Raw genomic sequence first — 27,084 nt, 5'->3', positions numbered from 1 at the left:
AAGCTCCCCAAAAAACCCCCCCAGGCCCGGGGAGGCTTCGCCATTCCCGACGCCTTCAAGCCCAGGCTGGAATTTTTCCGGGGATCAAAGTCCTGGAGCCTCAAATCCAACGTTTGGGATTCAAATGTTCCCCAAAAGAGCGAAAATCAAATTAAAAATAAAACCAAATAGATCCAAAGCGTTTCCTGATGAAAAAGCCTCTTCCCGACGGCTCCAGAGGGAGAATTCCAAGCGGAAAATCGGCTCCTTCCTGATCCGGGGTTCTGGGAATGCTGGGAATGAATTTTCCTGGGAAAAATCCCACTTGGAGAGGGAGAATCCGTTGGGTGAAGGATCCGGGATTCCCGTCCTGGAGGAACTGGGGAGGGCTGGGAATGATGGGGGTGGGAATTCCAGAAAATCCCGGGAAAGATCTCCGAGGTCACCGAGTCCGAGCTGGGATGGATCAAATCCGAATTCCAGGGATTCCCTGCGGGGATGGGGATCCAGCCCCACCTGAGCCCCTTCCCGACCCTTTTCCCATGGAAAAACCATCCCAAATTTCCAGCCCTGGCACAGCTCGAGGCCGTTCCCTCTTGTCCTGCCCCCATTCCCTGGGATCGGATCCCAAATCCGCCTCAGGATTCTCCCAAATTCCCAGCAAAAAATTTCCAGGATTCTGGAATTCCCACCCCACATCCCTAAATCCCCCATCCCAATTCCTGGGAAATTGCTCAGGATTCCCTGCAGAAATCCCAAATCCCATCACCCCATCCCTTCCCTAAATTCCCCAATCCCAAATTCCCGGAGAATTGCTCAGAATTCCCTGGAGAAATCCCAAATTCCCGGGGAACGCTCAGGATTCCCTGGAGAAATCCCAAATTCACGGAGAACGCTCAGAATTCCCTGGAGAAATCCCAAATCTCATCTTTCCAACAATCCCAAATCCGCTTCCAGGCGGCTCCGTGGGATTTGGGAAGGACCATCCCATAAATCCACGTCCTCGCCGGGAATTCCGACGTTTTCTTCGGGAAAAACCCCAAAACCCCAATTCCTGCCCCCAAAGGACGCCGGGATCTCCCAGGATTTCGGTTTGGATCCATGAGAATTCTGCTCCAGCAGCTCCCGATGCTTTGGGATCTCCCCAGTTCCATTTCCCACGTCCCAGATCCCAGAAAAGCGGCAGCAGGGTCGGGATCCAGCGGGATCCGGGAGCGCCGCGACGTTCCCATCACATCCAGGGATTCCGAACCTCCTCGGCTTGGGCAGGAATTCCGAATTCGGGAATTCCCAAATTCCCTTCCCAGGCCTCGGCATCCCGGCCCTGGACAATGAATCCATAAAAACCTCTCGGGAATCTCATCCCGAATCCCGAACCGAGCCGGATCCGGGGCTGCTCCCTCCGGCCCCATTGTCTGAAAACCGGGAATTCCTTCCTGCCGTGGGATCGCTCCCATGGGAGGGCCGGGATTGTCCCCGACCCCTCTGGAATTGGGGACACGGGGGCACCTCGAGCCCGCCGCCCGCTAATTGCTAATTGCTCATTAATTAAATCATCCGAGCTTCACAAAGCGCCGGGAAAATCCTCGGGGTCCCGTCTGGGTCCCGGCCCCAGGCTCGGATTTCTGCCGGGGGCTCCTCCAGGAGGAGATTTGAATTTTCCCGAAATCTCCTCTTTTTGTTGTTGTTGTTTTAATTTCTTTTTCGTTGTTTTGTTGCGTTTTCACCTCCGCCCGCGGGGGGAAGGAAGAGAATCCCGAAGGAAAAACAACAAAACATCCCAGGCTGGGATCCGGGACCGGCTCGGGAACCGGGAACCGGCTCGGGGAACCGGGTCAGGGATCCAGGGCGGCTCTGCCAGAACCGGCTCGGGATCCCAGAACCGGCTCGGGATCCAGGAACCGGCTCGGGATCCCAGAACCGGCTCGGGATCTCCGGGAGCCGGCTCGGGATCCAGGAACCGGCTCGGGATCCCAGAACCGACTCGGGATCCAGGAACCGGCTCGGGATCTCCGGGAGCCGGCTCGGGATCCCAGAACCGGCTCGGGATCTCCGGGAACCAGCTCGGGATCCAGGAACCGGCTCGGGATCCCAGAACCGGCTCGGGATCTCCGGGAGCCGGCTCGGGATCCAGGAACCGGCTCGGGATCCCAGAACCGGCTTGGGATCCCAGAACCGGCTCGGGATCTCTGGGAACCGGCTCGGGATCCAGGAACCGGCTCGGGATCTCCGGGAACCGGCTCGGGATCCCGGAACCGGCTCGGGATCCCAGAACCGGCTCGGGATCTCCGGGAACCGGCTCGGGATCCCAGAACCGGCTCGGGATCTCCGGGAACCGGCTCGGGATCCCAGAACCGGCTCGGGATCCCAGAACCAGCTCGGGATCCAGGAACCGGCTCGGGATCTCCGGGAACCGGCTCGGGATCCAGGAACGGGCTCGGGATCCCAGAACCGGCTCGGGATCCCAGAACCGGCTCGGGATCCAGGAACCGGCTCGGGATCCCAGAACCGGCTCGGGATCTCCGGGAACCGGCTCGGGATCTCCGGGAAGCGGCTCGGGATCCGGCCGGGGCTGTCTCGGAGCCGGGGGGCACCGGGCACGCCCGGCACAGGGAGCCCCGGGCACCGGGCAGGGCGTGGGGACACCGGGGGAGACAGTGGGGACACGGGGGGACAGCAGGGGGGACACCCCAGGGACACCCCGAGTGTGACGGGGGGACACCGGGGGACACCCCGAGGGTGATGGGGACACCGGGGACACCGCGCAGGCCATGAGGGGGACACCGGGCACACCTTGGGGACACCCCGGGGACGCCCCGCAGGTGCCCCCGCGATGGGCACAAAGCGCCCCGAGGCCGCCGTGCCACCCCCGCCGCAGCCCGGGGCACGTCCCGGGGGTCCCGGGGGTCGCACCGCGCCCCGAGGGGGTTCCCGGGGGGTCCCATCGCCCCCTCCCCAATCGCGGCTCCCGCAGCCGCCGCCGCCGGAGCGCAGGAAAAGCCGCGGCCGGCGGGGCCCTTCCCGCACCGAGCGCGGCCCCGGCCCGGCCCCGCTCCCCGCCCGGCCCCAGGGCCGCTTCGGCAGCCCCGGATCCCCCCGGGACCCCCCCGGGACCCCCCACTCACCATCGCCCCCCACTCACCATCGCCCCGCACCTTTGTGCGCGTCCCCCCCGCACCCGGAGCCGGCGGCGGAGGAGGAGGAGGAGGAGGAGGAGGAGGAGGAGGAGGAGGAGGAGGAGGAGGAGGAGGAGGAGGAAGGGCAGGAGGGGGCGGAGGAAAGCCCGGCTCCCCCCGGAGCGCCCCCGCGCCCGCCCCATTGTCTGCGCTGCTGCGCGCTCCCGGCCATTGTTCGGGGCGGGGGGACACCCGCGGACCCCTCCCCATATTGGGGACCCCTCCCCGAACACCCAGGGACCCCCCCAGGCCGGGGGGATTTGGGGTGAGGATGCGGTGTTTTGGGGGAGGGGGCGTTTTTTGAGGAGGGTTCCCCGTTTTTTGAGGAGGGTTCCCCGTTTCTTGAGGAGGGTTCCCCAGTTTTTGGGGAGGGGGCGGCGTTTTTGGAGAAGAATCCCCGGTTTTAGGGAGGGGGCAACGAGGGTTGAGCCCCCACCTCGTGTCCTCCCCGCTCGGAGCTCCCCCAAGCGGTCTCCGCACCCCAAAATTGTCCCCAAAGGGGTCTGAACGCCCCCAAAATTGCCCCAAAGGGGTCTCAGCCCACAGGGGGGGCACAGCCCCGCTGCTCCCAACTTGTTTTGGATTCTGAACCCCATAAACACCCCAAAAAAACCGGGATTTGGGGTCCTGGGTCCGCCCGAGCCCCCCTCAGGGTTTGGGGTGTCCTCGGGGGGGGGGTCCGGCCGAGCCCCCCGCGTTTGGGGCCACCCCCGACCCTCAGCCCCAGCGGTTCCGGGGTGCTGGAAGACCCCAGCCCCACGTCTGCGGATATGGGGGTGGTCGGGACACACCTGGGGTCACACCTGGGGACACACCTGAGGTCACACCTGGGGACCCCCGGCCTGCCGCAGAGCCGGGATTTTTGGGGGGCTCAGGGCCAGCAGAACCCCCCGAGGCAACAGGGGTCGCTGGGGGCACACGGGGGGCTCCAGCACCTTCCTTTTCCCCAACGGGAGCGACCCCAAATCCCCCCGAGCCCCCCAAAACCACCCGGGGGTCCCCAAAGCCCGCGGAGCGCGGGGGGGGGGGGGGGCGCGGCCGCTGCCCGGAACAGCCGAGCGCTCAATGGGCGAGGGTGGGAACGCGCTGGCCACGCCCCCCGCGGCGCTGGCCAATGGCGTGAGGTGGGCGCAGAGAGCCCCGCTGCCATTGGTGGGATTGAAATGCGTGTGTGGGGCTCAATGGGGAGGCGGGGCCGGGAGGGGATTGGGGCGGGGGGCGAGGGGAGAGCGGGAATTTGGGGGGAATTTGGGGGGATTTGGGGCGGGGGGATTTGGGGGGGATTTTGGGGGGATTTGGGGCGAGGGGAGATCGGGATTTTGTGGGGATTTGGGGCGAGGGGATTTTGGGGCTGGGGGCTATGGGGCAGGGAGATTAGGGGGGAATTATGGGGGAGGATAATCTCAGCGCCCCCCACCCCATTATTTCACGCCCTAATGAGCGGAACCACCAGGCCCACCCCGAGCTGCGACCCCAAGCCCAAAACCCCGCTCCTGGCGCCCCCATTGTTGTGTGTGGGGGTCCCTGGTGACCCCATTGTTGTGTGGGGGGGTCCCTGGTGACCCCATTGTTGTGGGGTTTGTGCCAGGGGGGTTCCAGGGCCGCCCCCGCAGCTGCCCCGGGGCGCTCCCGCCCCGCTCGGAGATGATTTATGGGGCCGGGGTCGTTCCCCGGGATGATTTATGGGGCCGGGGGTCGTTCCCGGCCAGATGGGGCTGCGGCAGCTGGGAGGGGGCGCTCGGCCCCACCCCGGCCTTTGTGGGGCCGCCCCCTCCCCTCGAGGGCTGCGGGAGGGGACACGGCCCCAAAGGGACTGGGGACAATGAGCCTTGAAGGGGTTGGGGACAATGAACCCCAAAGGGGTTTGGGGACAATGAGCCCTAAAAGGGTTTGGGGACAATGAACCCCAAAGGGGTCTGGGGACAATGAGCCCTGAAGGGTTTGGGGACAATGAACCCCAAAGGGGTTTGGGGACAATGAGCCCCAAAGGGGTTTGGGGACAATGAGCCCTAAAAGGGTTTGGGGACAATGAACCCCAAAGGGGTTTGGGGACAATGAGCCCCAAAGGGGTTTGGGGACACGGCCCTGAAGGGGTTTAGGGTTTCCAAATTGAGGGGGCAATGTCCCCAAATTAAGGGGAGGTGACAGGGGGGCGATGTCCCCAAATCGGGGGGGTGGCAGAGCTGGAGTGGCCCCGCAGGGGGCGCTGCTGCCCCGGCGGCCATTGGGGACACTGGGGACATTGGGACACCCAAGGGGACATTGGGGACACCACAGGGGGGACAGGGGGACACCCAAGGGGACATTGGGGACATTGGGGACATTGGGACACCCAAGGGGACATTGGGGACACCACAGGGGGGACAGGGGGACAATCCCAGGGGACATTGGGGACACACTGGGGACACCCAGGAGCAATTCCCTGATTTTTATCCCCAAATCCGGGTGGATTTTGACCAGGAATGGGATTGATGGGATTTTCCAGAGGGATGGAGAGAGGACGGGAAGGGATGGAAATAGGGGAAAAATGGGAATTTGGGGAATAAATGGGAATTGGGAAAAAAAATAGGAATCGGGGAAAGAATGGGAATGGGGAAAAATGGGAATTTGGGGAATAAATGGGAATTGGGAAAAATGGGAATGGGGGGAAAAGGGGAATGGGGGGGAAATGGGAATAGGAGGAAAATTGGAATGGGGGAAAATGGGAATTTGGTAAAAAATGGGAATGGGGGAAATGGGAATAGGGAAAAGAATGAGAATGGGGGCGAAATGGGAATAATAGAAAAATGGGAATGGGGAAAATGGGAATGGGAGGAAAAAGGGAAATAGGGGGGAAAAATGGGAATGGGGGAAAATGGGAATGGGGAAAAATAGGAAGAGGAGAAAAATGGGAAACAGGGGGGGAAATGGGAAATAGAGGGAAAATGGAAATAGGGGAAAAATGAGAATGGGGAAAATGGAAATAAGGGAAAAAAAGAGAATGGGGAAAAATGGGAATGGGGGGAGAAAAGTGAACAGAGGGAAAAATGGGAATGGGGAAAAATGAGAATGGGGGAAATGGGAATAGAGGATAAAAATGGGAATTGTGCCGGGAAGGGCTGGGAGAGGCCGGGACAAAGGGCCGGAATTCCCAATCTGTCGGGCCGGAATCTCAATGAGAGCCCAGAGTTCCCATTGTGAGCGGGACAATGGGGCCAGATGGGGCCGGGGCCCCAGAGGGGTTTGGGATCTGCCGGGATGGGAAAAACGGCCCTGAAGGGGATTGGGAATGGGGAAAACCTAAAAGGGGTTTGGGAATGGGAAAAACTGATCCTAAAAGGGGATTGGGAATGGGGAAAACCTAAAAAGGGTTTGGGAATGGGGAAAACTGATCCTAAAACGGATTGGGGAAAACCTAAAAAGGGTTTGGGAATAGGGAAAACTGATCCTAAAAGGAATTGGGGAAAACCTAAAAAGGGTTTGGGAATAGGGAAAACTGATCCTAAAAGGGGATTGGGAATGGGGAAAACTGATCCTAAAAGGGATTGGGGAAAACCTAAAAAGGGTTTGGGAATAGGGAAAACTGGCCCTAAAGGGAATTGGGAGCTGCAGGATGGGAAAAAATGGCCCTAAAGGGGATTTGGATTGGGGAAAACCTAAAAGGGTTTGGGAATAGGAAAAATTGATTCTAAAAAGGATTTGGAGTGGGGAAAACCGACCCCAAAGGGGTTTGGGATCTGCCAGGATGGGAAAAATGGCCCTGAAGGGGATTGGGAATGGGGAAAACCTAAAAAGGGCTTGGGAATAGGAAAAACTGATCCTAAAAGGGATTGGGAATAGGGAAAACTGATCCTAAAAGGGATTGGGGAAAAACTAAAAAGGTTTGGGAATAGGGAAAACTGGCCCTAAAGGGGATTTGGAATAGGGAAAACCTAAAGGGGATTGGGAATGGGGAAACTGACCCTAAAACAGTTTGGGAATGGGGAAACCGACCCTAAAGGGGATTGGGAATGGGAAAACCTAAAAGGGTTTGGGAATGGGGAAAACTGACCCTAAAGGGGATTGGGAATGGGGAAAACCAAAAAGGGTCTGGGTATGGGGACAGAGCCTTTTCCTTCTCCCCCCAAAAGTGCACAGGGACACAGTGGATAAGTTAATAATAATAATAATATTAATATTAAATAATGATAATAATAAATAATAATAATAATTCTCAATAAATAAATTAATTCCATAAATATCCTCATGGCACAGGGACGGGGGGAGGGAAGGGTTTGGGGGGAAAAGGGGGAGCCAGGCCCAGGAATTCCAGCTCCAGTTCCTCTGGGAATTCCTGTTCCAGTTCCTCTCGGAATTCCAGCTCCAGTTCCTTTGGGAATTCCAGCTCCAATTCCTCTGGGAATTCCTGCTCCAGTTCCTTTGGGAATTCTGTTTCCAGTTTCTACGGGAATTCTGGCTCCAACCTTTTGGGATTTGCTGTCCCAGCTCTCTGGGATTTGCGGCTCCGTTCCTCTGTGAATTTCGGCTCCATCCCTCTGGGAGTTGCTGCTCCAGTTCCTCAGGAATTGCTGCTCCAAACCCTTGGGAATTGCGGCTCCACCCTCTGGGATTTGCTCTTCCAAATTTCAGGGTTTTGCTGCTCCAACCTTTCGGGATTTGCAGTCCCAAATCTCCGGGATTGGCTCCTCCATCCCTCCGGAATTGCTGCTCCAGTTCCTCTGGAATTGCTGCTCCAAAGCCCCGGGAGCGGGGCTGGGGGTGGGAGGGGCAGGGCGGGCACACGGACAGACGGACGGACACAGGGACGGACACAGAGACGGACACAGGGACGGACACAGGGACGAACACAGGGACGCACGGACATGTCACGTGTCCAGGACGTGGTTCGGGTAGGAGATGTAGCAGATGGCCGGATGGACAGAGGGATGGACACAGGGATGGACAGACGGACACGGGGATGGACACACAGACGTCCAGGACGTGGTTCAGGTAGGAGATGGCCAGGTGGACACACAGACAGACAGACAGACAGACGTGTCACACATCCAGGACGCGGTTCAGGTAGGAGATGGAGCAGATGGCCAGATGGACGGACACGGGGATGGACAGATGGACACATGGATGGACACACGGACACCGCACACATCCAGGACGTGGTTGGCCAGGTGCATGATCTCGATCCTGGACGGGGGCAGCAGGGACAGACACACGGACCCAGGGACGGACAGATGGACAGACGGACACCTCAGACATCCAGGACGTGGTTCCGGTAGGAGATGTAGCAGATGGCCAGGCGCAGGATCTCCATCTTGGACAGTTTCTTGTCGGACGGCAGCGTGGGCAGCAGGGATGGACACACGGATGGACAGATGGACACACGGACCCAGGGACGGACACATGGATGGACAGACAGACGTGTCACACGTCCAGGATGTGGTTCAGGTAGGAGATGTAGCAGATGGCCAGGCGCAGGATCTCGATCTTGGACGGTTTCTTGTCGGGGGGCAGCGTGGGCAGCAGGGATGGACACACGGATGGACAGATGGACACACGGACCCAGGGACGGACACACGGACGTGTCACACGTCCAGGACGTGGTTCAGGTAGGAGATGTAGCAGATGGCCAGGCGCAGGATCTCCATCTTGGACAGTTTCTTGTCGGGGGGCAGCGTGGGCAGCAGGGATGGACACACGGATGGACAGATGGACACACGGACCCAGGGACGGACACACGGACGTGTCACACGTCCAGGACGTGGTTCAGGTAGGAGATGTAGCAGATGGCCAGGCGCAGGATCTCGATCTTGGACAGTTTCTTGTCGGGGGGCAGCGTGGGCAGCAGGCGCCGCAGCTCGGCGAAGGCCACGTTGAAGGCCTCGACGCGGATGCGCTCGCGGGTGGCGTGCGCCGTGCGGTACTTGGCCGTGGCCCGGCGCCGGCGCCGCCGCTCCTCGCGAGTCAGGGGCTCCACGCGAGTCAGGGGCTCCACGCGGCTCAGGGGCTCCGCAGAGGAACCGGTACCGGCACCAGAACCGGCACCAGAACCGGCGGCGGCAGCCGGGGAGGGAGCGGGGTCGGGGTGGGATGAGGGGATGGAGAGGGACGGGGGCTCAGAGTTCAGCATCATCGTCAGAGGGACGGGGGACAGAGGCAGAGTGACCTCGGGGACAGATCCAAAGGGATCCCAGGGACAATTCCAAAGGGATCCCGGGGACAATCCCAAAGGGATCCCAGGGACAATTCCAAAGGGATCCCGGGGACAATCCCAAAGGGATCCCAGAGACGGCCCTAAAGGGATCCTGGGGACAGCAGCAAAGGGACCCTGGGGATTTGGGGACAATCCCAAAGGGATTCCAGGGACAATTCCAAAGGGATCCCGGGGTTTTGGGGACAATCCCAAAGGGATCCCAGGGACAGATCCAAAGGGATCCCGGGGACAGCAGCAAAGGGACCCTGGGGATTTGGGGACAATCCCAAAGGGATCCCAGGGACAATTCCAAAGGGATCCCGGGGTTTTGGGGACAATCCCAAAGGGATCCCAGGGACAGATCCAAAGGGATCCTGGGGACTTGGGGACAATCCCAAAGGGATCCTGGGGACAATTCCAAAGGGATCCCTGGGACAATTCTGAACTGATCCTGGGGTTTGGAGACAATTCCAAAGGGATCCCGGGGACTTGGGGACAATCCCAAAGGGACCCCAGAGACAGCTCTAAAGGGATCCTGGGGACAGATCCAAAGTGTCACATCCGAGCTGGTCCCAGTGTTTTGGGGACACCTCAGGAGAAGCCGATCCCGGTGTTTTGGGGTCACCTCAGCAGGAGAAGTCCCCGGATTTGGGGTTCCCGTCCCCGGATTTGGGGTTCCCGTCCCCGGCTCCCAGCGAGGCCCGTGCGGATGCTCCTCCTCCTCCTCCCCATCACATTCCAGCCGGGAATTGGGGAATTTCCCTCGGGAATTCCGTGGGACGGGAGGAGAAATCCGGAGGCATAGAAACGGGACTGAGCTTTTCCCGTGGGTTTTGGGGTTTTTGGGGTTTTTGGGGTCAGGATGCGGCTCCGGAGCCCTCAGGGGTCAGATCCCGACGGGTCTGGAAAAGAAGGATCGGGAATTTCAGCTCAGGGTGGGAAAGGAGCCGGGAGAGGCATCAAATGAAATAATAACATGAAATAATAATAATAATAATAATAATAATAATAATAATAATAATAATAAAGTAAAACATGGTAAGATCAAATAATGAAATGAAAATGAAATGAAAATGAAATGAAATTAAATGAGATTAATAAAATAAAATAAAATAAATAAAATAAAATATATTAAAAATAAAATATATTAAAAATAAAATATATTAAAAATAAAGTAAAATAAAATAAAATAAAGTAAAATAAAATAAAATAAAATAAAAATAAAATAAAAAATAAAATAAAATATAATAAAAATAAAATAAAATAAAATAAAGTAAAATAAAATATAAAACAAAATATATTAGAAATAAAATAAAATCAAATAATAAAATAGATAATTTCCCACAGCTTTTTCCAGTCAAATCCCGTCTACTTTGGGGAAACAAACTCAGGGAATTCCAGCTCCCGGAAGGAAAAGGATCCACTGGGAAGCTCGGGAAATTTGGGAAGCTGGAAAAGCTCGGGGGGAATTCGGGGGGTTGGGGGAATGGGGGGAATTTGGGGAGTTGGGGAAGCTCCGGGAATTGGGGGAATTTGGGGAATTGGGGGAATCGGGGGGTTCGGGGGGAATCGGGGGGTTCGGGGGCATTTGGGGGGTTCGGGGGGAATTGGGGGGTTCGGGGGCATTTGGGGGGTTCGGGGGCCTTTGGGGGGTTCGGGGCCGGGGCCGGAGCGCGGCGGGGGCGGCAGGTGGCGGATGCGCGGCGGGGGCGGGGCGGGCTTTGTGTCGCAAATGAGCCCCGTCTGTCCCCAAGGCTGTGCCCGCGGCTGTGCCCCCCTTCACTGTCCCCTCTGTCCGTCCCTCTGTCCCTCTGTCCGTCCCGTCTGTCCCCAAGGCTGTGCCCGCGGCTGTGCCCCCCTTCACTGTCCCCTCTGTCCGTCCCTCTGTCCCTCTGTCCGTCCCGTCTGTCCCCAAGGCTGTGCCCGCGGCTGTGCCCCCCTTCACTGTCCCCTCTGTCCGTCCCTCTGTCCCTCTGTCCGTCCCGTCTGTCCCCAAGGCTGTGCCCGCGGCTGGCCCTCCTCTGTCCCCCCTTCTCTGTCCCGTCTGTCCCCTCCTGCCTGTCCCCTCCGTCCCTCTGTCCGTCTGTCCCCTCTGTCCGTCCCTCTGTCCCCCCCTGTCTGTCCGTCTGTCCCCGCGGGCTCCGTTCCCGGCAGATGGAGCGGCCGCAGCTGCTCCCGGGGATCCGCGGGGAATCCCGAGCGCCGCGCCCCGCCCCCCGCTCGTCTTCCTCATCATCCTCATCCTCCTCATCTTCATCATCCTCTTCTTCCTCATCCTCATCCTCATCACCCTCATCATTCTCATCCTCCTCTTCCTCATCATCCTCATTCCCATCCTTATCTTCTTCATCCTCATCATCATCCTCATCATCCTCTTCTTCCTCATCATCCTCATCTTCGTCATCCTCATCACCATCACCCTCATCATTCTCATCCTCCTCTTCCTCATCATCCTCATTCCCATCCTTATCTTCATCCTCATCCTCATCACCCTCATCTTCCTCATCCTCACCATCCTTATCATCATCTTCATCATCCTCCTCATTCTCATCATCTCAATCATCCTCTTCTTCCTCATCATCCTCATTCTCATCCTGATCTTCTTCTTCATCCTCATCTGCACCTTCATCTTCTTCCTCCTCCTCCTCATCTTCATCCTCATCCTCATCTTCATCCCAATCCTCATTCCCATCCTCATCCTCTTCTTCCCCACCCACATCATCCTCATCCTCATGCTCATCACCCTCATCCTCCTCATCCTCATCCTCTTCTTCCTCATCCTCATCCTTATCTTCTTCCTCCTCATCTTCTGCATCTTCATCCTCACCCTCCTCCTCTTTATCCTCATCCTCATCTTCATCCCAATTCCCATCCTCATCCTCATCCTCCTCATCTTCATCCCCGCTGCCTTCCCTGGAAATCCGGGAATGCCGCGGGGAAAAGGGGAAAAACTTTGGGATGGGAAAATCGGCCGGGAGCGGATCCCAAATCCCGGCGGGACAGGGCAGGGACGGCCCCGATCCCGCATTTTTTTAAAGGCTGGAGTGGCGGGAATTTACCCCAAAAAAATGGGGGGAAAAAATTCTCCCAAAATCTCCCAAAATCCCTGAGAGGGGCGGGAATTTCCCCTCTGGCTCTCCCGAAGAAATTCCCGGGAATTTTGGGTGTTTGGGATCACTCCCGGCTCGATTTGGGGAATTATTTGGGAATTCGGGATTTTGGGTATCTGGGAATTGGGGAATTATTTGGGAATTCGGGATTTTGGGAATTTGGGTATCTGGGAATTTGGGAATTCGGGAATTTGGGGATTTGGGGATTTGGGGATTTTGGGATTTGGGAATTCGGGAATTTGGCCCCTTGAGCTTCCCCGCGGATCTGGGATTCCCGGGAATTCGGGGTGCATCCCTGGATGGGAAGCAGGGGATTTTTTTTGGGAAAACCGAAGTTTCATTCCCGCATCCAAACCAATTCCTGGCCTGGGTTATCCCGGAGTTTTTCCTTGGCGTGGAATTCCTGCTCCCAGCGCCTCTTTCCCGAGACTTTTTGGGGTAAAACCGCCCAATTCCCGAATCCAGGGATTCCTGGTCAGCCTCTGCTTTTCCCAGCAAAACCCCGGGAATTTTTCCCACCTCCTCCCTCGCCCTTTTCCTGCCATTCCCGACGAAATTCCCAATTTTCCTCGGAAACCAAACGGATTCCAGGCGAGTTCTTTTCCTTTTCCCCGCTCCCAAACCCTCCCAGGAAAATCCCATTTTCCAAAGGGATTTGGGAGCCAAACCCGGCAGCGGGATCGAAGCTTTTCCCGGGAATTTGGGGCAGAATTCCCGGTTTTTGGGCCATTCCCGATGCCTGGAAAAGCCGCCTTACCCCGAGTCCCGCACCATCCCCGGGCTCCGCGCGTTTCTCCTCCAGGAATTCCCAGGATTTCCGCTCATCCATTCATGGAGAAAAGAGGAAAAAACTTTCCCTGGATTCTCCCGAGGTCCCGCGAAGGATCCGGGATGGGAATCCGGGATGGGAATCCGGGATCGATCCCGGAATTCCCGGGGAAGCCGCTCCGGAGCCTCCGAGGAGGAAATTTCGCCGCTTCTCCCCCCAAAAATTCCCCAATTTATCCACGCCGGGCCCGACCCCGGGAGCCTCATTGGCCTCTCCGGTTCCCCCCCTCCCTTTCCCCTCATAAATATGGAAAAGCGGGAATTCGGGATTCCATTGGCTGCGCGGGGAGCCCCGGGAGGGGCGCGCTGGATGCGGGCCGGGAAAAGGCGACGGCAAAAGGCGACAGCTGCTCCCGGGGCTGCTGCCCGGAGGGAATTCGGGAACAGCGGGAAAAGGGCCCGGAGCGGAATTCCCGGGGCCGAAAATTGGGAAAAGGGAGCCGGGAAATTGGGAAAAGGGAGCCCGGAGCGGAATTCCCGGGGCCGAAAATTGGGAAAAGGGAGCCGGGAAATTGGGAAAAGGGAGCCCGGAGCGGAATTCCCGGGGCCGAAAATTGGGAAAAGGGAGCCCGGAGTGGAATTCCGGGGCCGAAAATTGGGAAAAGAGCCTGGAGCGGAATTCCCGGTCCTGAAAATGTTCCTGTCCCCGCTCTGTCCTCGCTGTCCCCGCTCTGTCCCCGCTCGCTGCCATGGCGGTGCTGGCGCTGCCGCCCTGGCTCTGTCCCGGCTCTGTCCCTGCTGTCACCGCTGTCCCCTCTCTATCCCCACTCTGTCCCTGTCCCCGCTCTGTCCCCGCTCTGTCCCCTCTCTATCCCCGCTATCCCGGTTCTATCCCCGCTATCCCGGTTCTGTCCCCGCTGTCCCCGCTCTGTCCCCTCTCTATCCCCGCTATCCCGGTTCTGTCCCCGCTATCCCGGCTCTGTCCCCGCTGTCCCCGCTGTCCCCGCTGGCGCTGCTGGCGCTGCTGGCGCTGCTGGCGCTGCCGCCCTGGCTCTGTCCCCGCGCTGTCCCCGCGCTGTCGCCAGCTGAGCCCCGCGTGTCGCCGCCCGCGGCTCCGGGGCCGTTCCGGGAGCAGCTGCGAGCGCGGCGGGCACCGAGCCCGGGCGGGAGGGGCCGCGAGGGGACCGGGACGGCGACAGCGACAGCGACAGGGACGGGGACAGCGACCGGGGACAGGGGGACAGGAGAGAGGGACAGGACACGGGGACAGGGACAAGGACGAGAGATGGGGACAGTGACGGGGACAGGAGATGGGGACGAGGGCAGCCACAGGAGATGGGACAGAGCCCGGAGCATTCCCGGCGCAGCCGCACCCCCAGATCCCCATCCCTCATTCCCCAATCCCCTCCCCGCCACCCGAGGGGATTTTTTGGGATCGGTCCCGGCCCCTCCCGCATCCATCACTCCCCACCCCGAATCCCAAATCCACATCCATCACCGCAAATCCCGAATCCCAAATCCCACATCCCAAATCCACATCCATCACCCCAAACCCGCATTCCCATCCCAAATCCCAAATCCCACATCCCAAATCCACATCCATCTACCCGAATCCATCACCCTGAATCCCAAATCCCGAATCCCACATCCACATCCATCACCCCAAATCCACATTCCCATCCCAAATCCCAAATCCCACACCCCAAATCCACATCCATCACCCCCAATCCCACAATCCTAAATCCCACATCCCAAATCCACCTCCATCATCCCATATCCCACATTGCCATCCCAAATCCCAAACCCCACATCCAAAATCCCCATCCATCACCCCCGATCCCAATTCCCGAATCCCAAATCCCCATCCATCACCCCCGATCCCGATTCCCGAATCCCAAATCCCCATCCATCACCCCCGATCCCAATTCCCGGATCCCAAATCCCCATCCATCACCCCCGATCCCGATTCCCGAATCCCAAATCCCCATCCATCACCCCCGATCCCAATTCCCGGATCCCAAATCCCCATCCATCACCCCCGATCCCGATTCCCGAATCCCAAATCCCCATCCATCACCCCCGATCCCGATTCCCGCCCCGGTTCCCCTCCCCTCCGCCCCGCGGGGATTTTTTGGGATCGTTCCCGGCGCGGCCGCAGCTGCTCCGGCGGCTCCGGGCGCGATTCCAGCGGGGAACGAGCCGGGAAGGAGCGGAGCCGCCCCAGCGCTTCCCGCCGGGAATTGCGGGCGCTCCTCCCGCCCCGGAGCCTCCGGAACGGGATCGGGGGCTCCGGGCTGATCCCCAAAACGGGGAATTGGGATCAGAGGAATTCCCGGGATTCCCTTGGGGATGCTCCCGGCGCAGCTTTTCCCCCTTTTCCCTGCCGGGATTCCCGCCTGGAATTGCCGGGAATGGGGGATCCCAGCCGGGGATGTGCCCGGATCCCAAAAATCCCAAAGATCCCGCGGAGCTGGGAAGGGTCTGCCGGGATTTTGGTCATTCCCAGTCCCGGGAATTCCTGGGATTTTTGGTCATTCCCAATCCGGGAATTCCCGGGATTTTGGTCATTCCAGTCCTGAGAATTTCCAGCTCAATGTCCCGAATTCCAGGCTCATTATCCCAAATTTCCAGCTCAATATCCCGAATTTCCACGACATTATCCCGAATTCCCAGCTCTGTGTCCCAAATTTCCAGCCCATGATCCCGAATTCCCAGGCTCAATATCCCGAATTCCAGGCCCATGATCCCAAATTCCAGCTCAATATCTCAAATTTCCGGCCCATTATCCCAAATTTTGGCTCCATCCCTTCCTTCCCATCCGTTATCCAAAGCTTTTCCCGATCCCCTCCTCCTTTTCCATGAATTATTTGGGATCCAAATCCCATCCCCTTTATCCATCCAATCCCAAATTCCCTGAATCCCAACGTTCAAGGGGAAAAAACCTGGAAATAACAACAAAGTTTCCTTGGGAATTCCACGGATTTATTTATAATATTTACAAATCCCAGGGAAAAAAAAAAGGGAATTTTTCCATCGGGACATTCCCAGACCCTTTGGAATTCCTCACAATTCCCAAAAATCTCCCCCCCGGGAAACAGGATGGGTCCAAGTGGGAATTCTTGGAATATTTGGGGAATTTGCTGCTCGGGGCACCGGATCCACCCAGAAATTCCAGGAATTTTGGGAATTTCCCACCCAGGGCATCAAATCCAAATGAGAATTTTGGGAATTTTTTGCTCAGGGCATCGAATCCAACCGGGAATTTTGGGAATTTCCCACCCAGGACGTGGATCCCACCTGGAATTTTGGGAATTTCCCGGGAACACCTCTGGCATTTCCAGCTCTGGGGGAATTCCCTGTCGAGGATTTTCTGGAAGTCTCCCCGGATTTTCCAGGAGGTTTTTCCCAGATTTTTTGGGTGGTTTTCCCGGATTTTCCAGGCGGTTTTTCCCAGATTTCCCAGGATGTTTTTCCTGAATTTTCCAGGAAGTTTTTCCGGGCGGTTTTCCGGGATTTTCCCAGGAGGTTTCCCTGGGATTTCCCAGGAAGTTTTTCCTGGATTTTTCCAGGCGGTCTTCTGGAATTTTCAAAGAGGTTTTCCCCGAACTTCCCAGGATGTTTTTCCTGGATTTTCCAGGTGGTTTTCTGGGATTTTCTCCGGGATTTCCCAGGCAGTTTCTCTGGATTTCCCAGGCGGTTTTCCTGAATTTCCCCGGCTGTTTTCCCAGGATTTTCTAGGCAGTTTTTCCCGGATTTTCCAGACGGTTTTCCCGGATTTTCCAGGCCGTTTTTCCGGGATTTTCAGTACCCAGAGGAGCCGGGAGGGGCCGGGATCCTGAAGAGCAGCGAGGCCTTGGAGTTGATGAGGAAGGTGCCGAGCAGGGACAGGAGCAGCACCAGCACCCCAGCGCCAGCGTCAGCAGCTGCGGGAAATGGGGAAAAAACGGGAATTTGGGATGTTTGGGATGTTGGGGAATTCGGGAATTTGGGATTTGGGATGTTTGGGATGTTGGGAATTGGGGGATTTGGGATGTTGGGAATTCGGGAACTTGGGATGTTTGGGATGTTGGGAATTCGGGAATTTGGGATGTTTGGGATGTTGGGAATTGGGGGATTTGGGATTTGGGATGTTTGGGATGTTGGGAATTGGGGATTGGGGATTTGGGATCTGCAGGGACAGGAGCAGCACCAACGCCCCCAGCGCCAGCGCCAGCGTCAGCAGCTGCGGAAATTTGGGAAATTTGGGAAAATGGGATATTTGGGATGTTTGGGATATTGGGAATTGGGGATATTGGAGATTTGGGATGTTGGGAATTGGAAATTTGGGATTTGGGATGTTTGGGATGTTGGGAATTGGGGAATTTGGGATTTGGGATGTTTGGGATATTGGGAATTGGGGGATTTGGGATGTTTGGGATGTTGGGAATTCGGGAATTTGGGATGTTGGGATGTTTGGGATGTTGGGAATTGGGGGATTTGGGATTTGGGATGTTTGGGATGTTGGGAATTCGGGAATTTGGGATGTTTGGGATGTTGGGAATTGGGGATATTGGAGATTTGGGATGTTGGGAATTGGAAATTTGGGATATTGGGATGGTTGAGATGTTGGGAATTGGGGATTTGGGATCTGCAGGGACAGGAGCAGCACCAGCACCCCCAGCGCCAGCGTCAGCAGCTGGAAAAATGGGAATTTGGGATGTTTTGGATATTTGGGATGTGGGCATATTGGGAATTTGGGATATTGGGGAATTTAGGGTATTCAGGATATTGGGAATTTGAGATATTGGGATGTTAGGGATATTGGGAATGGAGATATTGCGGATTGGGAATTTTGGATACTGGGAATTTTGGAGATTTGGGATTAGGGATTTGGGAACTGGGTGATTTGGAATATTGGGGGGGAATTCAGGGATTTGGGATATTGGGGATACTGGAAATTGAGATATTGGAGATTTGGGAATTGAGGATATTGGGGATTTGGGATACTGGGAATTTGGGGATTTGCGCTATTGGGCATTGGGAATTGGGGATGTTGTGGATTTGGAATATTGGGGCTATTGGGAATTAGGGACATTGAGGATTGGGAATTTGGGATATTTGGGATTTGGGATATCGGGAGTTTCGGAGATTTGGGAATTTGGGAACTGGGAATTTGGGACAGTGGGGATTAGGGATTTGGGAATTTGGTGACTTGGAACATTGAGAAAATTGGGGATTTGGGATATTGGAATACCGGGAATCGAGGGCATTGGGACGCTGGGAATTCAGGAGATTGGGGATTTGGGATACTGGGAATTGAGGATTTGGGAATTTGGGATATGGGGGATTTGGGAATCGAGGGCAGTGGGACGCTGGGAATTTGGGGACGGGGACAAACCCAGGGTCCCTCCCGTGTCCCCGTGTCACCTCCAGCTCCCTGCTGGCCACCAGGAAGATCCGGGCCCTGATGTCCTTCCAGCGGCTCTCGGTCCACGTGGAGAATTCCCGGGAATCCCAGCGGCGCAGCTCGAAGGCCGGGGACAGCGCCGGGGACAGACGGACACCGGAGCGGACGCAGCCGGGAATGCGGGATGTGGAATTCCCGTCCAGGGGGCCCTGCACCCACCAGTACTCGTACAGCTGGGGGAAAATGGGAATGAAACAGGGAAAAACGGGAATGAAACAGGGAAAAACGGGAATGAAACAGGGAAAAATGGGAATGAAACAGGGAAAAATGGAATTACACAGGGAAAAACGGGAATTATACAGGGAAAAATGGGAAAGACAACTACGAAATGGGAATTATACAGGGAAAATGGGAACTATATAGGGAAAAATGGGAATTACAGCTGGGAAATTGGGAATCAGAGCTGGGAATGACACAAGGAAAGTGGGAATTACAGCTGGGAATGGCATAGGGTAAAACGGGAATTACACAGGGAAAAACGGGAACGAGAGCTGGAAAATGGAAGTTACACACAGAGGAATGGGAATGGTAACTAGGAAAGAAGGGAATTAACACATGGAAAACCCAAATCCAACCCCAATCCCGTTATCCCAAATCCCAGATTACCTCGGGCACGGTTCCGGGCGTTTTCCCGGGGTTCTGGCACTGCTCCCGTTACCCCAATCCCATTATCCCAATCCCAATCCCGTTATCCCAATCCCAATCCCATTATCCCAGGCTCACCTTGGGCTGTGTTCCCGGCATTTTCCCGGGGTTCTGGCACTGCTCCCATTACCCCAATCCCATTATCCCAATCCCGTTACCCCAAACCCAATCCCATTATCCCAATCCCATTATCCCAGGCTCACCTTGGGCTGTGTTCCGGCATTTTCCCGGGGTTCTGGCACCGCTCCCGTCATCCCAAATCCCCAATCCCATTGTCCCCAATCCCAGATTACCTCGGGCATGGTTCCGGGCGTTTTCCCAGGGTTCTGGCACCGCTCCCGTCATCCCAAATCCCCAATCCCAATCCCATTATCCCAGGCTCACCTCGGGCACGGTTCCGGGCGTTTTCCCGGGGTTCTGGCACCGCTCCCGTCATCCCAAATCCCCAATCCCATTGTCCCAAATCCCGGATTACCTCGGGCACGGTTCCGGGCGTTTTCCCGGGGTTCTGGCACCGCTCCCGTTATCCCAAATCCCCAATCCCATTGTCCCCAATCCCGGATTACCTCGGGCACGGTTCCGGCGTTTTCCCGGGGTTCTGGCACTGCTCCCGTTACCCCAATCCCATTATCCCAATCCCATTATCCCAATCCCAATCCCATTATCCCAATCCCATTATCCCAATCCCATTATCCCAGGCTCACCTCGGGCACGGTTCCGGGCGTTTTCCCGGGGTTCTGGCACTGCTCCCGGCTCAGGTTGGCGCTGGTCCCGGTCAGGTTCCCCAGCACCGCCTGCAGCAGCTGCGTCGTGTTGGTGGGGCTGGACACGGCCACGTAGTGCTGGGGAAACGGGCCTGGAAAAATGGGAAAAACATGGGAAAAACGGGATTGGGAACGGGAAAATCGGATTGGGAATGGGAGAAACGGGATTGGGAAAAACGGGATTGCGAATGGGGAAAGAAAACGGGAAAAACGGGATTGGGAGTGGGGGAAATGGGATTGGGAGTTACGGGGTTTGGAACGGGAGAAATGGGATTGGGAACGAGGAAAACAGGAAAAAAAGGGAAAAATGGGATTGGGAACGGAATTACGGGATTAGGAATGGGAAAAATGCGGAAAATGGGGAAAATGGGATTGGGAAGGGGAAACCCAGGAAAGACGGGATTTGGAATGGGGAAAACAGGAAAAATGGGGAGAACGGGACTGGGAATGGGGAAAATGGGATTGGGAACGGGGAGAAACGGGATTTGGAATGGAAAAAATGGGAAAAAACGGGATTGGGAATGGGGAAGACAGGACTGGGAAGGGCAGAAATGGGATTGGGAATGGGAATTCCAGCTGGGGAACGGGAATTCTGGCCCTAGGGAAACACAGCTGGAAAAACAGCGATCGGAGAGGGGGAAAACGGGAATTGCAACGAGGAAAAACGGGAACTACAGGCAGGAAAAGCGGGGATCACAGCTGATGGGGATCCCCAGCAGGAAAAAGAGGAATTCCAGCCGGAATCCCGTCAGGAAAAAGCGGGAACGGGGGGGTCTCTGCTCACCCAGGATCCCCTTCTGGTCGGGTTTGATCAGGGACTGGAACCAGGAGTTGTTGGAGTTGAGCAGGAACCCAAAGAGCAGCCGAGCGACCTGGGGGGGGGGGGCGAGAAAATTCCGGAATTCCATCAGGGAAAAGGGGCCAGGAAAATGGGGAATCCCGGGAAAACTGGGGAATTCCAGGAAAACTGGGGATGCCAGGCCAACTGTGGATTCCCACCGCGGCATTCCCAGCAGGAATTCCCACCGTTCATTCCCACCGTTCCCGTCAGGAATTCCCACCGTTCATTCCCACCGTTCGTTCCCACCGTTCATTCCCACTGTTCCCGTCAGGAATTCCCACCGTTCATTCCCACCGTTCATTCCCATCGTTCATTCCCACCGTTCATTCCCATCGTTCATTCCCACCATTCCCACCATTCCCATCGTTCATTCCCACCGTTCATTCCCACCGTTCATTCCCACCATTCCCGTCAGGAATTCCCACCGATCATTCCCACCGTTCATTCCCACCGATCATTCCCGTCAGGAATTCCCACCGTTCATTCCACCGTTCATTCCACCATTCCACCGATCATTCCCGTCAGGAATTCCCACCGATCATTCCCACCATTCATTCCCACCGTTCATTCCCACCGATCATTCCCACCGATCGTTCATTCCCACCACGATCCCTACCGTTTTCTCATCCGCCCGGATGTTCTCGGTGCCGTTTTCTCCCCCGGCCAGCGAGAACAGAGCCCGGGCCACCAGCGTGCCCACCCTGGCCAGGGCCTGGACAACGGGACAAACACGGGAAATTCGGGAATTCCGGGAATTCCGGGAGAACGTCCGGCCTCGTCCCAACGCTCCCGGGTCCCTCCCGCCCTCATTCCCAGCTTTTCCCTCCTCTTCCCGTTCCAGACCCCTCAGGATTTATTCCCGGCCCTTTTCCAAGGTTTCCTCTCTCTCCCCATTCCCAAATCCCTCCCAGCTCCTTCCCAGCTTTTCCCACTTTTCCTTCCGCTCCAATTCCCGTTCCTGCCCGGATCCTGAATCCCAGGAATCCCCTGGATCCCAAATCTCAAGAATTCCTTGGATCCCAAACCCCAGGAATTCCCTCAATCCAAACCCCAGGTCCCAAATCCCAGGAATTCTCATCTCCCAAATCCCAGCAATCCCCTGGATCCCAAGTCCCAGATCCCAAGCCCCAGGAATTCCTTGGATCCGAAATCCCAGATCTCAAATCCCAGGAATCCCCAAATCCCAAAAGCTGGATCCCAAACCCCAGGAATGCCTTGGATCCCAAACCTCAAGAATCCCCTGGATCCCAAGTCCCGGATCCCAAATCCCAAGAATTCCTTGGATCTCGAGTCCTGGATCCCAAATCTCAGGAATCCCCCGGATCCCAGATCCCAAATCCCAAGAATTCCTTGGATCTCGAGTCCTGGATCCCAAATCCCAGGAATCCCCCGGATTCCAGATCCCAAATCCCAAGAATTCCTTGGATCCCAAATCCCAGATCCCGAATCTGAAACCCCAGGAACGCCCTCGCTCCCAAATACCAGATCCCTGATCCCAAATCCCAGGAACACCCCAGACCCCAGGAATCCCGGGAATTTTGGGAATTCCGCGGGACCTTGGCGGTGTCGGTGACGTGCTCCAGCTGCTCCTCGGGGCTCATTCCCTCGGGATAACGCAGCCCGACGCTCTCGGCCGTGTCGTAGATGCTCTGGAAGTACCTGGGAACAAAACACGGGAAAAATCTGGGAACAAAATCCGGGAAAAACCCGGGAAAATCCGGGAAAAAAATCCAGGAAAAACCCGGGAATAATCCTGGAAAAACCCAGAAAAAAATCCGCGAAAATCTGGGAAATATCCGGGAACAAAATCCAGGAAAAATCCACGAAAAATCTGGGAACAAAATCCAGGAAAAATCTGGGAAAAATCCGGGAAAAATCTGGGAAAAATACAGGAAAGATCTCGGAAAAATCTGGGAACAAAGTCCAGGAAAAACGCGGGGCTCCCAAATTCCACTGCAGATCCCAGAATTCCTTTGGAAAACCCAGACCGGGGTCACGGGGGGTGATCCCAAAAAACCCCTGTGGGGAAATAATTCCGTGGAAAATTCCAGGAGCAGCCTCCCCATCCCATGAGCTGGGAATGGGAAAATTCCCAAAGGATCCACGGAAAAGATGGAATTCCGAGAGGTTTTAGCAATTCATTGCCCATCAATGGGTGATCCCGGATGGAATTCCAAGGGAATTTCAGATTCCCGGGAAAGCTGGGATGATCCCAAGGGATCCCAGAGCCGGGATTTGCGGTTTTTGGGACTCCAAATTCCCGCTGAGGATCCCAGAATTCCTTCGGAAAACCCAGACCGGGGTCACGGGGGGTGATCCCAAAAACCCCTGGAAGCGCAGAGGAATCAGCGGGGCGAGAATTCCACGGAAAATGCCGGGAGCGGCCTCCGGAAGCGCAGCTGCGGCTCCGGCGCCGCCGGGCTCGGGGCCAGGAACGCTCTCCCGAAAAAAGCCGGAATCTCCTCTCGCCTGTCCGAGCAATTCCCTGCCGCCCTTCCGAGCATTCCCGGCGCTCCCACGGGAAGGGACGGATCCCGCTGGAACGGCCGGGATTCCCGGATTTCTGCGAGATCCTGCTGGAATTCCCGGATTTTACCTGTCCCGGAATTCCCAAATTCCCAGATATTTTACCAGTTCCAGGATTTCTGGGTTTTACCAGTTCCAGAATTCCCGGCATTCCAGGATTTGCACCTGTTCTGGAATTCGTGGATTTTTTTGCCTGTCCTGGAATGCCTAGAATTCCCAGATATTTGACCTGTTCCAGCATTCCCAGCTTTACCTGTCATGGAATTCCCGGCATTCCCAGATTTACCTGTCACGGAATTCCCGGATTTTACCCGTCCCAGAATTCCCAGATTTACCTGTCCTGGCATTCCCATCATTCCCAGATTTACCTGCCCCGGAATTCCTGACATTCCCAGATTTACCTGCCCCGGAATTCCTGGCATTCCTGGATTTTACCCATCCCAGAATTCCCAGATTTACCTGTCCCAGAATTCCCACGTTTACCTGTTCTGGAATTCCTGGCATTCCCAGATTTACCTGCCCTGGAACTAATGGATCTTACCCATCCCAGAATTCCCACCATTCCCAGATCTTACCTGTCCCAGCATTCCCTTCATTCCCAGATTTACCTGTCCCAGAATTCCTGGCAATCCCAGTTTTACCTGTCCCAGAATTCCCAGAATTTGCAGATTGACCTGCCCTGTCATTCCCAGATTTACCTGCCCTGGAACCCCTGGAATTCCCAGTTTTACCTGTACTAGAATCCCCAGATTTACCCGCCTCATCGTTCCCAGATTTACCTGTCCCAGAATTCCCACGTTTACCTGTTCTGGAATTCCTGGCATTCCCAGAATTCCCGCCATTCCCAGATCTTACCCGTCCCAGCATTCCCTTCATTCCCAGATTAACCTGTCCCAGAATTCCCACGTTTACCTGCCCTGGAATTCCCGGCGTTCCCGGATTTACCTGCCCTGGAATTCCCGGCGTTCCCGCGCTTTACCTGTTCCGGAATCCCGCCCGGTGGTCGCTCAGCACGGCCCCCGGGATGCTCCGGGACCTCAGGAACCTCTGGAATGACGAGGGGGGGAGGGGCTGGGATACGCCCGGCTCCCGCACGGAAACCCCGGAGCCGGAGTTCTGGAGCGCGGACAGGAGCCGCCTGACCTGGGAAAACAATGGGAATGATGTTGGGAATGCCGGGAATGACAACGGGAACGATGGGAATAACGGGAATCCTGAGGGGCTCTGGGATGTGGGGAAACCCCGGAACTGGAACTGGAGCTGCGGAGCTTGGAAAGGAGATCCCGGACCTGGGAAAACAACGGGAATTCCCATTGGGAATGACGGGAACGATGGGAATGACAACGGGAATAACAACGGGAATAATGGGAATAACGGGAACGATGGGAATGATGGGGGGTGATGGGATGTGGGGAAACCCCGGAGCCGGACCGCTGGGGCTTGGAAAGGAGATCCCGGACCTGGGAAAACAACGGGAATTCCCATTGGGAATGACGGGAACGATGGGAATGACAACGGGAATAATGGGAATAACGGGAATGACGGGAATAATGGGGGGTGATGGGATGTGGGGAAACCCCGGAGCCGGACCGCTGGGGCTTGGAAAGGAGATCCCGGACCTGGAAAAACAACGGGAATTCCCATTGGGAATGACGGGAACGATGGGAATAACAACGGGAATAACAACAGGAATAATGGGAATAACGGGAACGACGGGAATGATGAGAGGTTCTGGGATGTGGGGAAATTGTGGGGAAACCCCGGAGCTGGAACCGGAGCTGCGGAGCTTGGAAAGGAGATCCCGGACCTGGGAAAACAGCGGGAATTCCTATTGGGAATGACGGGAATGACAACGGGAATAACAACAGGAATAACAACAGGAATAACGGGAATAACGGGAACGAAGAGGGGTTCTGGGATGTGGGGAAACCCCGGAGCTGGAACCAGAGCTTGGAAAGGAGATCCCGGACCTGGGAAAACACCGGGAATTCCTATCGGGAATGCTGGGGAATAACGGCATTCCCTGGGATGGGGAACATTCCCAGGATTGGGAACATTCCCGGCTCACCTGGGCGTCCACGGATTGGTTCCGGCGGGAGACGGGATCCGTGTGCACCCAGAGCTCGGAATTGTTCATCAGGGACACCTGGAAAACAGCCGGGGGGGGAAATTGGGGAAGAATCAGGGATGGGGCGGGAATTCCTGGGAAAAATCAGAATTGGGACGGGAAATTCAGGGAAAACTCGGGAAATTCCCAGGGAAATCAGGGAATTCCCAGGACAGGGTCCCCGGAACGTTTTCCCCCCGGACCTGTCCCAGCTCCAGGAAGGCGCCGACGTTCTCCAGGCGCAGCGGGAACTTCTCCTGCTCCATGTCGAACACCAGGCGCGAGCTGCCGATGTAATCAAAGCTCTCCTGGGAAAGGGAACGGAACGGCGGGAATGGGAATGGGGAAAGGGGGAATGGGAAATGGGAATGGGGAAATGGGAATGGGGAAATGGGGAATGGGAAATGGGAATGGGGAAATGGGAATGGGGAATTGGAAATGGGAATGGGGAAATGGGAATGGGGAATGGGAAAGGGAAATGGGGAAATGGAATGGGAAATGGGAATGGAATGGGAAATGGGAATGGAAATGGGAATGGGGAATGGGGAATGGGAATGGGGAAATGGGAATGGGAATGGGGAATGGAATGGGGAAATGGGAATGGGAAAGGGGAATGGGAAATGGGAAATGGGGAAAGGGGAAATGGGAATGGGGAAATGGAATGGGGAAATGGGAATGGGGAAATGGGGAATGGGAAATGGGAATGGGGAAATGGGAATGGGGAAATGGAATGGGGAATGGGAATGGAAAAGGGAGAAAAAAGGGAAAGAGAAATGGGGAAAATGGGAAAGGGGGAATAGGAAAAGGGAATGGGAAAGGGGAATGGGGAAAGGGAAATGGGGAATGGGAAAGGGGAATGGGAAATGGGGGAAAGGGGAAATGGGGAATGGGAAAGGGGAATTGGAAAAGGGAATGGCGAATGGGGATGGGAATGGGAAATGGGGAATGGGGAAAGGGGAAATGGGGAATGGGGAATGGGAAAGGGGAATTGGAAATGGGAATGGGGGAATGGGGATGGGAATGGGAAATGGGGAACGGGGGAAAGGGGAAATGGGGAATGGGAAAGGGGAATTGGAAATGGGAAATGGGCATGGGGATGGGAAAGGGGGAAATGGGGAATGGGGAATGGGAAAGGGGAATTGGAAATGGGAAAGGGGAATGGGGATGGGAATGGGAAATGGGGAATGGGGGAAAGGGGAAATGGGGAACGGGGGAAAGGGGAAATGGGGAATGGGAGAGGAGAATGGGAAATGGGAAATGGGGATGGGAAACGGAACGGAACGCCGGGAATGGGGAATGGGAAAGGGGAACGGGGAAAGGGGAGAAAGGGAGAAGGGGAATGGGAATGGGAATAGGAAAGGGGAAATAAGAACAGGGAAACGGGAATGGGAAAGGGGAAGAGGAGAGGAGAAAATGGGAAACGGCAAAGGGAAAAGAGAAAATGGAAAGGGGAAATGGGGAACGGGAATGCAGAAACGGGAAAGGGGAACGGGAATGAGAAAGGGGAATGAGAAAAGGAAAAGGGAAAAAGGGGAAAGGGAAGGGAGGAAAATAGA

The 27,084-nt window shown here is 56.2% G+C and overlaps 2 protein-coding genes across 2 annotated transcripts; both read right to left on the bottom strand.

Annotated features, from left to right (window-relative positions):
* Positions 1–8,874: 8,874 nt before the first annotated feature.
* Positions 8,875–9,261, bottom strand: NHLH1 (nescient helix-loop-helix 1). Its single transcript, XM_054294233.1, has one exon. The coding sequence runs from the start codon at positions 9,259–9,261 to the stop codon at positions 8,875–8,877; it is 387 nt and encodes a 128-aa protein (XP_054150208.1).
* A 7,697-nt stretch (positions 9,262–16,958) lies between these two features.
* On the bottom strand, positions 16,959–25,836 carry NCSTN (nicastrin; the record flags this gene model as incomplete). Its single annotated transcript, XM_054294232.1, is given in 10 exon segments — positions 16,959–17,098; positions 17,101–17,122; positions 18,606–18,818; positions 19,995–20,146; positions 20,839–20,926; positions 21,512–21,607; positions 22,452–22,554; positions 24,401–24,564; positions 25,490–25,567; positions 25,732–25,836. Coding segments are annotated over 10 exon segments (1,119 nt in total), but the record flags the coding sequence as incomplete, so codon positions are not given.
* Between the last annotated feature and the right edge of the window lie 1,248 nt (positions 25,837–27,084).

Source organism: Melozone crissalis, unplaced genomic scaffold, assembly GCF_028551555.1.
Source record: "Melozone crissalis strain CALT ecotype California unplaced genomic scaffold, PUWL_Pcris_2 ptg000228l_1, whole genome shotgun sequence".
Classification (NCBI taxonomy): domain Eukaryota; kingdom Metazoa; phylum Chordata; class Aves; order Passeriformes; family Passerellidae; genus Melozone; species Melozone crissalis.
The sequence above is the reverse complement of the archived record's forward strand: the minus strand, read 5'-3'. Positions and strand labels throughout refer to the sequence as shown.

Coding starts and splice junctions, on each gene's coding strand:
- NHLH1 (XM_054294233.1), bottom strand. CDS start 9,261: ATGATGCTGAACTCTGAGCCCCCGTCCCTCTCCATCCCCTCATCCCAC.